The sequence below is a fragment of the Anarrhichthys ocellatus genome, unplaced genomic scaffold (assembly GCF_004355925.1).
Source record: "Anarrhichthys ocellatus isolate YVR2014 unplaced genomic scaffold, GSC_Weel_1.0 scaffold86, whole genome shotgun sequence".
Classification (NCBI taxonomy): Eukaryota; Metazoa; Chordata; class Actinopteri; order Perciformes; family Anarhichadidae; genus Anarrhichthys; species Anarrhichthys ocellatus.
The window spans coordinates 2,300,471-2,316,079 of record NW_022280116.1 but is presented as its reverse complement, the minus strand read 5'-3'; the positions used below and the strand labels follow the sequence as shown (position 1 = coordinate 2,316,079).

General features: G+C 42.2%; 2 protein-coding genes across 3 annotated transcripts in view; one reads left to right on the top strand and one right to left on the bottom strand.

The window, feature by feature from the left end:
• Positions 1-797: 797 nt before the first annotated feature.
• Positions 798-13,032, top strand: plcd4b (phospholipase C, delta 4b). Its single transcript, XM_031875017.1, has 16 exons — positions 798-1,285; positions 3,982-4,079; positions 4,343-4,501; positions 4,721-4,949; positions 5,069-5,198; positions 5,396-5,627; positions 6,741-6,942; positions 7,166-7,310; positions 8,017-8,169; positions 9,046-9,216; positions 10,173-10,329; positions 10,527-10,643; positions 11,621-11,799; positions 11,934-12,066; positions 12,147-12,296; positions 12,457-13,032. Exons 2-16 carry the CDS (start codon positions 4,061-4,063, stop codon positions 12,546-12,548), a joined length of 2,268 nt encoding a protein of 755 aa, XP_031730877.1. The 5' UTR covers positions 798-1,285; positions 3,982-4,060; the 3' UTR covers positions 12,549-13,032.
• A 125-nt stretch (positions 13,033-13,157) lies between these two features.
• The window catches only part of znf142 (zinc finger protein 142), a 19,981-nt gene continuing 17,529 nt past the window's right edge, over positions 13,158-15,609 (bottom strand). For both annotated transcript variants that reach the window (XM_031875014.1, XM_031875013.1), the window contains 2 exons: positions 15,195-15,300; positions 13,158-14,726 (listed from right to left, as the gene is read on the bottom strand). In XM_031875014.1, the coding sequence (XP_031730874.1) occupies positions 14,209-14,726; positions 15,195-15,300 (624 nt within the window). In that variant the 3' untranslated portion in view covers positions 13,158-14,208. The remainder of the gene's footprint in view (positions 14,727-15,194; positions 15,301-15,609) is intronic.

Here is a 15,609-nt window from a genome sequence, read left to right as displayed (position 1 = left end):
CTTTGTTTTAGACTGGGTCCATCATTCTTTATCAGTCAGAAGAGAAAGCGGCACACCTGCACTCACTGAGTGCTCACTCAGAACACTGACGAGCTTTCACCAGTACATTAACAGACCCCCCCCCACCCCCAAAAAAGGTTCCATTATCCTCCCGACTGAGATGGACACCAACCTTTGCCCCCCCCCCCCCCCCCCCCCTCCGCTCAATCCTTCCATTTGTGAGCAAATCCAATCCCCGTAGGAGAAGCTCCTAAGTGCGTTGTGTGTGTGTCTCTCCGTTTACCTTTCATGAGGAAAGTATCTGAAGCCATTCCTTTCAAACGGAGTGCATTAGTACGACTGGTTGGAGGGAAAGTGACGTCTATGTTGCTATTTGTGAGTCAGACATCCACATTGTCCATATTCACCCATGATTTATTTGCATATTAAAACTATTATCAATGCAGTTTCACGTGCATGTCGGACCGTAGAGATATGTATCAAAAGTGTAACTAAAAGATGGTCTACCAATCAAGGCTCTGCTCTGCAGGATGTGGCATACTGCCAAGATCTACAGTACAGCCCTTTATCGTCCCTGACGCAGACTGTTGCAATCTTCTGAGATCAGATTTCAGGATATTCGTTTTTGTTTTTTTTCATGCACTATAGCTATTTCTCATTGTTTTATGATTGGGCTTCTTTCCCCCCGGCACAGCAAGCCTTCTTTCCAAGAATTGTATTACTCCGTTATCAGCGCTGATACAGGAACACAAGTCCCTCTGCAGAGCATCAGCGATTACCCAGAGGATGAGGGAGAAAGAACGAGGCGAAGCAGGCTGAGGGGAGTGACCCCCACCAGATGCAGTAAAGGGGGTGGCAGGAAAGGAAGGAAGGCTGTGGGGGGAGGAGGAGGAGGGAGGGTGTAGAGGAGGATGAGGAGGGGCGGGAGCAGAGCGTACCAGCGTGCGGAAGCAGTGACTATAGGGAATCTGGTTTCCTAGACCCGGCAGTGAGAGGGGAGGAGGCTGAGCCAGATTTGCCTTATGACACTCCCAGTCTTTTAAGGCCCTGAGCTCAGCTAACAGTCTCTGGACTCTCCGCGAGTCTGGATCTCAGCACACAGGGCAACACACACACACACACACACACACACACACACACACACATCCCTGAGCATTCTCTCAGGCCGGCCATCCAGGGTCCTACCCCTCAGTATCTGAGGCCCTCTCTGGGAGAGCCGTCTCCTGAAGAGTACCCACCTCTGGAGTTCTGACTTACAATATCCCCAGAGAGATCTTCACTTTTGGTAAGTAAGGAAAATTTATATATATATATATATATATTGTAGTTTGACTGACTCATTCTTTCTTTCTTCAGCTGCGGTTGCATATGGGCTTTGCTGAAGTGATGCTTTTATGTCTCATATTTCTGCCTCTGGTTCTAATTTACTGTGCACAGTCCTTCTCCTAGCCAGAGTTATATATGGATTTTTACTGGACCGACACTGCCTGTTCACGTGTGTGTGAAATTCTTCACATAATTGTGTGCAGGAAGAGGAAAAAAAAGCAGTCATGAGTTAATATCAGGACACAGATCCCACTGTACAGAGGAAGTGGAACGTTACGATGTTGGATAAAACGGATTTAAACCTAGACTACACACTAGTACACAAGATGAAAGCATGAAGCTGTTGGTCTTCATGACTGACTTGTTTATTCTCAATGCGCCCGTTAGTCATGTACTTTGTGTGTGTGTGCGTGTGTGTGTGTGTGTGTTTGTGGTCAGTGACTTCCCTGAAGAAGTGGCCTTGTGTGACTCATCTCGCCAAAGGAGAGAGCGCTCCCCATCCAAAACGCATGGCCCCAAAAATAAAACAACATAATGTGACCTAATTGCAGCTCAAAAGTCTGCACGTGAAGTATGAAGGAGGGTGTGTTGAACTTTCAGCAAGTGAAATAGAATCTGAAAGAACTCGGATGGGAAATACAAACGTCTTTGACGTGGCCCTGCAGTGAAAGCACAACAAGTTTGTGGAGCAAATAGCTGTGGAAAATAAGCCTCACGGCTCTTCATGGTAAGTCAGTCAGTCGGTTGTTTTTTTCAGTAGGAGTGTGATAATAAATTGTGTGTAACTGCAAAAGCATTCCTTGCATCGCATCAGTCATGTTGTGGTGAGAACTCTGGCTTCTTTTCTCCTAAACTTGCTGGGGCTGGGGAGGGGAGGGGGGGGGGCTGGTACAGTGGGTTGTGAAGCACATAGAACCCAAGACTAGATCTTGTTGTTTCAGGAGACAATGAAAGAAAAGGATCGCTGTCAGACAGGAATACAGTAATACAGACTTTAGAAAACCTTCCCTTTCCGGAAGTATTTCATCCACATTTATCAGCGAGCACCAGAGATAGCAGGAGTTTATCGGTTTTACACGATAAGCAGCAGGTCTGCTGCACATTTGTCTCATTCGGTTTGGTACTCCCTCTGTCTTCTGATGCGACACATTATGAAGGGATAAGTATATAACAGGCTGTATGATGATCAGATTGCAAAACACTCAATGTTATGATTTTGGGCTAAAAGATGACCTGACCTGTTTCACAATGGTTTTGTGTGTTTATTTAGGGTTGATTCAGCTGCTAACAAGTCTAAAAGTTAGGTAACATTTTCTGTGACGCCATGTCTGTAATGCATTTCTTTACAAACATACTTATAATGCATTATAATCAGCTTGTGGCACAATTGGAGTTCTAAGCACTCCTAAAGATCCATAATGCTTCATAACAACAATCATAGCACATTATAAAGCATTTTATAATGACTTATAAGGTCAAGTGTTATAATACTTGAATATTGTTGGTCACTCAGACATTTTTGTAAGGATCATAGTAATTCCCATAGTTGTAATTCACTGTAATCTTTTTTTTTATAATTACACCACATTGCAATACAGTCATTTAGCAGGCGCTTTTATCCAAAGCGACTTACAATTCAGGGGGATCGAACCGTTGACCTTCTGATTGAAGGCCAGCCCTGCTCTCCACTTAGCCACAGTTGCCCCGATGATAATAACCACTCTTACAATGCATTATAATGTGATTATAAGTTACTGTAATGGGTCATTGTTTGGTTTAAGCGACCTGAAAAAAGTAATGGCTCATAACCATAGGCTGTGGATTAGCAGGAATTGAGTACTCCGAGTTGATACAACCTTTTGAGGATTCACAAGTGATTGATGGACATTTACATTTCACTAATGTGATGCCCCCCCCCCCCGCAAAAAAAATATCTAAAGTCTCAATTGACTCAAAATATAGATAATTCCTGAAACAATTTTTACTTTACCTGTAGCTGTATATAAAGGGTCATAACAGACAGTTTTTTCACTTTTGTTGATCAAACCTTCATAATGTATTACAACTGTGGGAATTATACTGATCCTGGCAAAAAAGAGAGTTCAGTAAGTGACCAGCAGTTATGAAGTATTATGATACCTGATGGTATAAGTCATATAAAGTGCTTTATGATGTGTTATGATTATTGCTATAAAGCATTATGAGTATTTATGAGTGCTTATGACTATAATGCAGTGCTATAAACAGATTATAGCGCTATATGTTAGTAATGCATTACAGACATGGCCATCATAAAACAGTGTCACCGAAAGTCGACAGCCAGGCGCTTTGAAGCTCAGGGACACTTTGGCAGAGCAGTCACGTGCCCGCTCAGGGGTTTGAGCCCAGATCTTACAGTTAAAAATAACAGTAATAGATTCCCTTCACCACCTGACTACCCAACTCATCAGCAGGGAAGTCCTGTATTATTAAAGGGAACCATGTCCTTCCTAAATAAAAACTTCTCTACAGTAAGGTTGAAGCAGGTGTACTGAGGTTTTGTATAACTGTTTCGATTTGAAGATTAATATTCTGCTATTATTAGTTGTATTTAGGTTATAAGCATCAGTTGAATGAACACAGAGCTTTTACAAAATGTATTTTGTTTGGAAACAGGGGAAAGCATCTGGAACAATTCGCCCGCATCTCCTTCTTTTTGGCAACACATTTCCATTGGCATGATTCAAGAATAGCAATGGATCCTGAAGGTTCACGTGAGTAAATGTTATCCACTGAGAATGAGTAAAGAGAAATTGTGATGATTTTGCAATTTGAATGAAGGTTTAGGATCTAATAGAAGTTGAACTCAGTGTTAGGTCTGTATCTCCTAAATGAATCGGTAATAACAGAACAATGAGTCTTCTCCCTGGCCTGCCAGTTCTGATTGTGTAGTATTGGAGGTATGACATCATCATGACCTTTTTACATTACATATACATACTTTACATATACTAACCCTAACCGTGACTCGGCGCAGGTATCCAAGATGACCCAGATGTCAAGGTGATGATAGCGGGGTCGACTCTGAGAAAAGTCAAGTCAAAATCGTGGAAGAAGCAGCGCCATTTCCGCCTGCTGGAGGATGGCCTGACGATCTGGTACAAGTCCAGATGGGCGGGGAAAGGCCACTCCACGTGTGAGTACCGAAACAGGTGCCCGATATAAACCGATATAAACCCCGATATAACCCGATATAAACCGATATAAACTGGCCTTAAAGGTCCACAACAACAATGCTTCCTGACCCAACCCAAGCTCAATAAAACCTAAAACAGAAGTGTATGAAATGCATAATAAAAATAGCGTAATCCTCCAAACACTGAACTATTACTTTAACCATCCATACATGTCTCAGTCTCAGTTACCGAGGTGGAGGCTGTGCGTGAGGGCCACCAGTCGGAGGTCCTGCTGAGCATCGCTGAGGAGTTCCCCGCTGACGTCTGCTTCACCTTAGTGTTTCACGGCCGCCAAGGCAACCTGGACCTTGTGGCCGACTCGCCGCAGGAAGCCAAGGCCTGGATCCAGGGAGTGCGCAAGCTGATTCACAAGGCTCAAACGATGGATGAGAAGGAGAGGCTGGACCAGTATCCTTTTACTGTCGTACATTCCTCTCTCAGCTGATTGTAACGATTTTGAATGAAGTTTTTTCAATTTGAACCATTCATCCACTTGTGAGCTGACGTTTCCCTCAGCGTCTTCTCAGGTGGGTCTGGGACTGGTTTCAGAAAGCCGACAAAAACAAAGACGGGAAGATGAATTTCAAAGAGGTGCGGACACTGCTGAAGATGATGAATGTAGACATGAATGAGGAACACGCTCTGCATCTCTTCACGGTGAGCTGTCGTTGCTTCTTGGTGAACGCGTTGGTTGCTGCAGGGATTGAACCTGTGACTCACTGACCATTAGACCTCCTTCATTCCTTGTTGCCTGATGTTGCATTTTGGTCTGACTAGGTTGTGGAACAGAATTAAGTGTTGTTCAACTCAGTGCTTTTCCCCCAACTGTTTCCAAACCACCTTTATTTCCACAGATGGCTGACAAGTCGGAGAGTGGCTCTTTGGAAATCGAGCAGTTCGTCCATTTCTATAGGATGCTGACTCAGAGGGATGAAGTGTGGAAGGTGTTCCAGGACTACTCCGGAGATGGAGAGAAGTTAATGTTGGACGAGCTGGAGAACTTCCTGAGCATAGAGCAGCAGGAGGGAGAGCAGAGTTCCCAGCATGCCCAGGAGCTGATTGACCGCTACGAACCATCTGAATCAGGTGAAGATGGCTGTGGCTGACAGCAGTGCGTCTTCATGTATATCACACATGATACCTGAGGGGCGGCTGGAGCTCAAGAGGAGTTGCCCAGTTGCACAACTGCTATAAAATACACCCACGCATGATTGAAGCAATATTCGGAATATGCACGAGGTGTTCTAGTGTTAAATATTTATTTCGTGTTAGAACTTGACTTTTCCAATACCTATGTCATAAATCAACACATATACAATAGCCTATAGCTATATAGAGTAGTGGCAGTATGACGTATTTTTGTCAGCCAACCCCGGAAGTTAGCATCGCACTGGTTCCCCTCGACACAAAGCCAGTGGGATTTTTCAATTGGATTATAGATTCTTGCAGAAAATAAGCTCTGTGGCAAACACAAGTTTATGATACTTATGTTCAGCAAGATAATATTCACGAATGAACACCACTTTTATCATTTTTGAAGCATGAATGCAATCGGTAGCAGTTAAAAGCGAACATTAGGCTACTAACAAACTACACCACGGCCACATGAGCACGAGTATACACAACGAGGCTGTGATGACATTCCGTAGTCTCATGTAGACACTTAAAAGCTACTTATTTTATATCGAAGAACAAAATGTTGAAATCTCTTAAACTTGTGTTAACCTCAGACGTCATTTCAGTAATCTAACCAAAAACCCATAAAGAAATTGACCTTGAGACAAGGGAAACGGAAGTAGAAAAATACCGACTAATTTCAGGAGTTTTCCTGCAGCACTCTATGTCTGTCTATGTCAGTCTATGATAGTCCACTACTCTAAAGTAGTGGACTATCCAACTCACCAAAAGACTGTCATCCCTGGAGCCATATAGCAGGGACTTAAAACCTCATTGAACATTTGCAACACACAACACATCATTTGAGCGTGTGGATGCCTTTCTTTCCAGTCTGCTAATATTTATTAAACTCCTGCACCTCAGCAAAGACTTATACCCCGTGACCTGCACTTCTTGATCTGAGAATAGTACTGAAGTCAATAGCCTTTTATCTAGAGTCCTGGTAGATTTGGAAATTTGTTTGGAACTTCATATAACCCTGGATTGTGCTCTTGTGCAAACACCCATCTTTATGATACCCAGCCAAGAAGCAGAGCGCCATGTCATTGGATGGCTTCCAGATGTACTTGTGCTCACGGGAGGGCTCCGTATTTAAACCTGAGCATCGGCAGCTTCACCAGGACATGAGCCAGCCGCTTAGCCACTACTTCATCTCCTCCTCACACAACACCTACCTCCTGGAGGACCAGCTGCGAGGACAGAGCAGCCGGGAGGCATACATCCAGTGAGGACTGCTGCACACACACACGCAACACAGTTTAGACTTGGTACTTGTTTTAATGGAACCGGAGGTTTGACAATCAAAAGAAAGCATACAGAAACAAATTTAATGTACTGATCAGAGATCAGGGAGTTGAACTTTTTAGCTTTAAAAAAACAAAACAATGCAGTTTACTTACGTGTGTGTGTGTGTGTGTGTGTGTGTGTGTGTGTGTGTGTGTGTGTAGAGCCCTGAAGAGAGGCTGCCGTTGTGTAGAGGTGGACTGCTGGGACGGCAGTGACGGGGAACCCGTCGTGTATCATGGTCACACTTTGACTTCTAAGATTCTTTTCAGAGACGTCATTTCGACGCTGAAGGAATACGCCTTCAAGGTGAGCAGCACTTCCAAATTTCACAGAAAACATCTATCATCACTTACAGCTGGCAGTGTCCAGCCGCGCAGCCCGCTCAGGTTTTCATTTTAAGTTAAAATATGTCTTGCCAGAATCCATTTTCCAGTTACAGACCTAACTGTGAACAGTTTGCCTATGAACAGAAGAAATAGTCCCTATAAAAACTTGGTAGTGTGGTCTGTGGGTTATCCAGAATGTTGATATTCTTCAATGTTGTGAGCAGCACAAACAAAATAAAAGTCAAATGAAATGAAAAGTATCTTCATGGCTACACGGCGCTGAAAGTAATCTTAAAAAAATGTGTTTTCTCCAACCACTGCGAGCAGTTAATAAACCCACTGACAGGACTGTCTGTGTGCCCAGAAAAGTGTGAGGCACACATGGAGCAGTTGGTAACCCTCCCTGCCCCTGGAATCAAATGTACCCCTGCTGACTGACCGACATGGAAAACTACCAGGAACTCCTCACGAGTCTCCACCTCTCTATTTCATCCCGCTGGAACTTTCCTTCCACTTTAGAAAGATGCAGGAACTGCCCTGGAGGATCGTGGCTTAATGGAAACTCAATACAGTGCTTTTACCACTGAGTTTGCTGTAGCTGATCAAAGTGCAATGTAAATAAGACAGAAAACAGATACGATTTTAAAAAAAAGCCACTACTGTGTCTTCTCTCTCCTGTTTGATAGGCATCGGACTTCCCAGTCATCCTGTCTCTTGAGAATCACTGTGGCGTGGAGCAGCAGACAGTCATGGCCAAGCACCTAAGTCAAATCTTGGGTGACACACTACTGACCACCCTGCTGGATGGGCAGGTCCCTCAACAGCTTCCGTCTCCACAGGTGAGAATCTGTTTGGGGTTTGGGGCTCAAGCCCCGAATGTTTTCTCAAAATCCCAGAATCTTTCAGGTTTTATTGTTGGTGTCATTTCCTCTCAGTCTCTCTGATCGGACCGGCAAATAAAGAGTATTTTGTTTTGAGCTGATAGCAGATGTTACTACAGAGGTGTTAGCATGGCTGTCTTTGTGTTTCATCTTGTAATAGCGATGCTGTTACATTCTTGTTTGATTCAACATTTTAAAGTGTGATATGAAGCTTCGGTGAACATTCTGCTTTGAGTCAGTGATTACCCTTTCGGAACGAAATGTTTTCAGACCATGCCTGATCTGGGGGAAACTTAGGTATCATTTACAATTCAGAGAGTTTGAACGGCTCCGTGTGTGCCTTATTATCCATCTTCCACTCACCCTGAAAGCACAGCCATGGTATAACTTCCAATCTATTTTCCATTAGAGCACTCAGGACAATCAATGCTAACTTGGAGTAATGGCAGATACATGCTACGAGGAATTCCAGTGAGGATTTCGGCGATCTAATAGTGGTGCATTGCTTCATTTTGTTAGGAGACGACAAAGTGCAGGAAGATGGACCACCTTTAGGAGTAGTCTGGGTACCGAAGACAACAAGTACTCAATAACTGTGACGTTTGAGTTCATTGTCAATATGTCATGCTAGTCTTTCCCGCGTTGCATCCCTCACTCGGCACATTCAGATAACATTAATGGATTTCTTCATGTGACTGGATTTAATCAAGTCCTCAAATCTACTTCTAAACGAACAGCAAAATGCCGCAAATGAAGTGGAGGCGAATTATCACATCCAGCATTGAGACGAACTGCTCTCACCAATCTGTGCCTGTGTTGGTGTTCATCGTATAGGAACTGAGGGGAAAAATTCTGCTGAAGGCCAAGAAGATTAGCGGTCCAGGAGACTGTGTCGATGAAACCCTGACAGATGAAATAAGTGATGAGGAAGAGATGGCCAATGATGATGCTGAGAGCCTGTCACCAGGGGACCCACCTGCTGAGTGTTTGAATGAAACGGGGAAGGTACATACATTTGATACCTTATGATGTTTCTGTAAGAACTCACATCTCAATGTTTTTTTTTTTTATTCAAGAAACTTGATTAATTTTAGCACGATTTGACCATGCCTAGACAAGTTCCTTATAGATAGTGGAAGGGAAGACGACAGAGGATTATATAAAGAGTGATAGTAAATCAAGACAGATGTGAATGGAGCTTGATTGTAGAGAGAGAGAGAGAGAGAGAGAGAGAGAGAGAGAGAGAGAGAGAGAGAGAGAGAGAGAGAGAGAGAGAGAGAGAGAGAGAGACAGGAAGATGAGGCGGGAAATAAGAGACAGTGAGGCGAGACTGGAGTAGAAGGTGGGAGATAGTGAAAAGAAACAGGAAACAGGGATATTTAAAAGAAGACAGATAAAGAAAACAGCATCCATTGTGCGTCTCCTTATTTGTTGGGAAAAACCTCTGTGTCAGCATTTCCCTGCTGGGCAGAGAGAGATTAACTGGAAGGCATTTGTGGCATTAATGATTTAATTAGAGGTGATGGAGGAGAGAGAGATGTGTGCTTGTAGACTTGCCTTATAATTGTTAGTGTGATAAAGAGTGTGTAATGGTGCTCCATGTAGATTAATATTTTTAGTGTCTGGTGATTGATTTTGAGATTAATGTATTTTGTGTGTGTGTGCATGGTCCTTTAATTAAGACTAATAATAGTTTTGTTTAAACTTGAGACAAATTACAAATTATTTGTTTTTTAATGTATTTTTTTTAGTATTTTGTTGAACTTTTTTTGATACTAATAAGTTGCAATTTCATTTTAGTAGTAAAAAAATACCCAGGTAACTATTATTTAATCACTGGCCTCTAATTTACAGGGTTACGTTCGAACCATATGGCCACTTCTCACCATAGGTGCTATTAAAGTGATGGGAATATGATTCGATTGTTGACTCATTTTGCTTTTTATTCTCCACTTTTGCAGAAATCCAAGTCCAAACTGTCCAGGGAGCTGTCAGACCTGGTGGTTTACTGCAAGAGTGTGCACTTCCATGGCTTTGAGCATGCTCGTTCACACGCCGAATGCTGTGAGATGTCCTCATTCTCTGAGTCCAAGACCAAGAGGCTTGCTAAGGAAGCAGGTGAACAAGAACACAAGGGAACAATTACATATTTTTTTATGATTATGATATGTTATCTATGTGTAACAAAGTGTATCTTTCTTTTTACATTATGATATTATTTATAATTATGTCTGAGTCGATGGAGGAAGAGTAGATTTCTCTGTGTTCCTGCTATAGACATTTAGTGGCCTAATTCTCTGCAAACCTCTCTTCAGGGACAGATTTTGTGCAGTACAACACACGGCAGCTGAGCAGGATCTACCCCGGTGGCCTCAGGACTGAATCCTCCAACTACAACCCGCAGGAGATGTGGAATGTGGGCTGCCAGATAGGTGAGGGGAAGGTCGCACGCTGCTGGTTCAATGTAAACGTTGCCTCTAAAATCACCAACGTCTCCTGTTTCAAATCTTAATACCTCAGTATTCTGACGTCCACAGCCCCTCCAACACTTCAGCATAGGGCGGAAAACGTGATTGCGTGTATTATTTCAGCCACTTGAGTTGAAGCACTTTCAGGATCATAAATTCAATCATTTGGAATGAATGCCCTATAGTACATGACAACTTAGGAACCTGGGCATGGATATAGATTTAGTCAGTAATAATTGGCACAGTTTAATTTGCCAAACATGAATAGCACTTGCAACTACAACATTAAATAATACTGTCGCTGTATTTTGAACATCTAAGGATTCATTTTTAAACCCGATTAAATCATCCTTTGACTTTAAATCATGTTGGATTAATGCATTGATGTGTTCATTACTTTAATGTTGCTACTGGTAAAGGTGGAGCTAATTCTAATTACTTTATATACCGCTAGGCAGTTTAATCTTCAAACATATGTCATCATTCATTAGTTGAATTGTATTTTGTATTATTAATCTAGTCTGCGAGTGACTAAAGTTATCAAATATATGTAGTGGAGTAAAAACGACAATGTTCGCCTCCAAAATGCAGAAGAGCAGAAGTATAGTGTAGCATAAAGTGGTACTTAAATACTCAAGTAGTACAATTACCTCAAAATGTTACTTAGGTAAAGTACTTGAGTAAATATACGTAGTTATAATTTAGGAGGTCTGGGTCAGACAGAGCATCACCCAGCAGCTGGAGGAGTTTAACGTGACAGATGCTTCCTGTCATGAGGCCTTAAACTGACGCCGTCTGCTCTGGACTTCCCACATGAACTTTGATGGCGAGATTGTAGACTCTGGTTCTGGGAAATCATGTGATGCAGCCAACCAAAATAAAAAAAATCACAGTTAATTACATTATCTCCTTTCTGTTTTTTTTTTTTTCTCTTCCTAAAGTGGCTCTGAACTTCCAGACAGCAGGTCTGGAAATGGATCTGAATGACGGGCTGTTCGGGCAGAACGGCTGCTGCGGCTACGTCCTCAAGCCTGACTTCATGAGAGACAGCAGCACTCAGTTCAGTCCGGAGAAGCCCAAGGAGCGGCAAGGCTACAAACCACTCCGCTTATCCATACAGGTTCAAAACTGCTTGTTGGTTTGAGGTTGCAAACAAAAAAAAAAAATGCAATATTCTTCTATTCTTCTGTGTGAGAGTACTACAGGGCAGTGGTGTCTGTATCTAATACGCAGATCTGCTTGTGTGTTTATCAGGTGATCAGTGGGCAGCAGCTCCCAAAGGTGAATCAGAAAGAGGGCTCTATTGTAGACCCCCTGGTCAGAGTGGAGATCTATGGGGTCCCACAGGACCAGGCCAAGGAAGAGACCAGTCACATTAACAACAATGGTGAGAGCATGTCCAGTACTATAAGAATGTGGAGATTAAAACAAAGTCTCACTCACTCCTCTACTGCCCTCTACCTGCAGGTTTTAACCCAGTGTGGAATGAAACTTTAAATTTTGTCATCCACGCCCCCGAGCTGGCCCTGGTACGCTTCGAGGTGGAGGACTACGATAAGGCGTCCAGGAACGACTTCATTGGACAGTTCACTCTTCCGTTTACGTGCATCCAAGCAGGTGAGCAGAGAGTACAGCACAGTTACAGCGCACTGCAGTATTTATTAAATATGTAGATTAAATCATATGTTGCCTCAAATACCAGATGCAGGAGAACTCCTGAGACTCAGTTTGAAAGCTTTCTCTTATCCAAATTCCTCACGACGTCTTTACTTTCCAGGATATCGTCACATTCACCTGCTCTCCAAGGATGGAACAGCCATCCCTCCCGCCTCCCTCTTTGTCAACGTCAGCATCTCAGAGCTCACATGAGGAAGTCACATGTGAGGATACGAAGCCAGAGGTGGACCACAGTCCTGTGTCCTCATTTGCCTGATGAAGAATGAGAACAGTATGGTAGCTCATTTCCGCCAGCAAAAAAAAAAAAATAGAAAAAATTTGAATTATGAATTTTTCGGACGAAATTATGAGATACTTTAACACAACAGTCGTAGAAGCAGCTCTTCACAGGTTACCCTACATTTGACATATAAATGGATCGTGAGTACATGGAAGACTACTTTAAACGTGGCTTTACAACACATGAAATACTTCAATTGCTTGCTGTTTCATGTGGATTGTACTGAGCAAATGCACCCTTGAAAGGATTTTAAGCAAGAAGCAGCTCTGGAGTAGAAAGAATATAACCGATTTGGCTGAGGTGGCAACCTTCATTAAACAGAAACTGGAAACATCTGGTCTGTGTCATGGTTACAGATGGATGCAGCAAAAGAGTTGGTGCATTTTTATTTTTTTACTTTTTTCCACAAGAAAAAAAACTTTGGCTTTTTCTTTTTTCTTTGCTGACGGAAATGGGCTTCCACAGAACAGCATGTATATAAAGAAGCAAAACAATACTAAACATTGGCGTGGCTTTCCATAAACCATACCGAAAAACTTTCCAAACGGATTTGCTATATGGTTTTTGTGTGGTTTTCTTGCTACTACAGTCTTGCTAAAACTGAGCAAAGCAAGCTAAATGTAAATGTTAAGATTATAAGATAAGTGTTTATTTTGACCGTCTCTCAAGGTTTTCATCAGTTTGGCCAAATTTTGGATATACCCATTGCACCTCTAAAATAGCAATCAGCGGGTAATGTGTCAGAAATCAGTTATTTGTTTCTCAGCATTATTCACTTCAACAAGATATTTACTTTTTGTAATCGAGAACTCTTTTCAACTAGATTGAATCAGTTAAAGAGAGTCATTATGAAATGGGGTTGATGCATGTCCTTTACCAAATTCACCAAGAAACTAGACCAACTAGACTAAATTCAACTTTTTATAGAGATATTGCCCTCAGGTTTTTTGAATTGTCTGGGCAATGAGGTAACATGGAGGATGACTGCATGTCTAGAATGTAAAAATATACCCGTCTGCCTTTAAATATATTGTATATGTGGAAGTTACAGTACCCGATATAACTGAAAGTGTAATAACGGAACGTGAAAAAACTGCCAAATACCAGTATTATAAACCTACTATTATGAATTACTCAGAACTTTGCATTATGATGGTTAATCTACGATTAAGTGTCTGCTTGAGTTATTTCTAATAACTAATGCACTAATTACACAAGGTAATGTGTATAATGTACATGTACTGTATGTATATGGGTCTGTAAATACATGCATTTTTGGAATGGATCAACATTCAGTCATTCCAAAACATTTTTGACTCATTGAAGTTAATTTATTCACTTTAAATATTAAAGTTTTTTTAATCACAACCAATATCAAAATACTTTTCACAGAACACACCTTCCTTTCAATCCACACTCCCTCATCAGCATGCACTGATGAGTTTTATGAGCTTTTTACAGTGTAAAAATCAAGTGGTCAGTTATACATATTGATATTTATTTCACTGTTCCTTTTGGCAATGATTGCCATCTACAATCTGAAATGACCACTGCATCTATTGTGCCCTCTCTTCAGCGGTTTGTCTCTCTTTGCACAACCTCCTCATTTACTGCCTGTGCTTCGTCGGCCGTTCCTTCCTCCTCCTCCACTTCTGCTGCTCTCTCATCAAGCGTCCCCTGCAAGGCCTCCTTCAGGGTCAGGCTAACCGCTTCAGAGTCCCTCACCACGCCCTGCTCCACTGACATCTCCGGGTGGTGCCTCCGCAAATGCTTGACCACCTGGAACTTCTGCTTGGCTCGGTAGGAGCAGTGGCGACAGCAGAAAGGTTGCTGCTTCGTGTGCGAGAGGTAGTGATGTCTGAGACCTGCCGGCCAGCGGAAGGCCTTGTGGCACAGGCCGCACGAGTACGGCCGATCGTCGCTGTGCTGCCGCTGATGGGTCTTCAGTATGAAGCTAGTCTTGAAGGCTTTGCCGCATTTCTCGCAGACATAAGGCCGCAGGTCGCAGTGCTGCGTGTCCCGGTGGGCGCGGAGAGCATCCGCTCTGTTAGTGCGGTAGTCACACTCGTCACAGGCGAATGGCTTGTCCCCTGCACAAGACAAAATAAATGAGACAATTACAATTCACTAAATCTGTAAACCTTACCAACAAAACCAAAATCCGGATGAGTGTTCGTAGCTTGCTAACAGGGGAAAATCATGCAATAAAAAGGTGTAAGCTAAAATATTATTTGTTACAAATCTTGGGAAGATGCTAAATTCAAAATTCAGAGCAAGTGAATGATTGAGGGATTGCCTCCACACGGCTCTCAACATGGCGACAGCTGAGCCGGCTGCTGGAAGCTAAACGGTGCTAATAGCACAAACAGTGCAAACAACGGCTACAGTGCTGACGGTATCCTGCCTCACACTAATAACATAGCAGTATTTGGGGAGTGGGACACTGATGACAGAGGCAATGAGGCAAAAAAAAACAAATCATTGTTCAGGTAGTTATCTAATGTTGAAAAGTCACAAAGTATTATAATCATCAAGCTTTATGCCTTGCTGATTGATACCTGTGTGCTTGGTCATGTGGTACTTCAGCTGAGTCGCCCACTTGCATTTGTAGCCGCAATCTGGACAAAGGTACTTCTTCTCTTCTTGGTGAACCCTCATGTGAAGCTTTGGTAGAAGTTATTATAAAACATAGAAAAAGAAAGTGTAGCGTTATTATTTTGCTCAAATATCAGTATAGGACATATACATATATATACATATATACACATATATATACACATATATACATATATACATATATACACATATATATACATATATACACATACATATATACATATATACATACACATATATATACATACATACATACACATACACATACATACATATATACATACACATACATACATATATACATACACATATATATATATATACATATATACATACACATATATATATATACATATA

What these genes read in the sequence shown, in the direction of transcription:
- plcd4b (XM_031875017.1), top strand. An exon ending in GAGAAGGAGAGGCTGGACCA is followed by an intron (nt 4,950 to 5,068) that starts GTATCCTTTTAC and finishes GCGTCTTCTCAG; the next exon opens with GTGGGTCTGGGACTGGTTTC. An exon ending in ACGCTCTGCATCTCTTCACG is followed by an intron (nt 5,199 to 5,395) that starts GTGAGCTGTCGT and finishes TTATTTCCACAG; the next exon opens with ATGGCTGACAAGTCGGAGAG.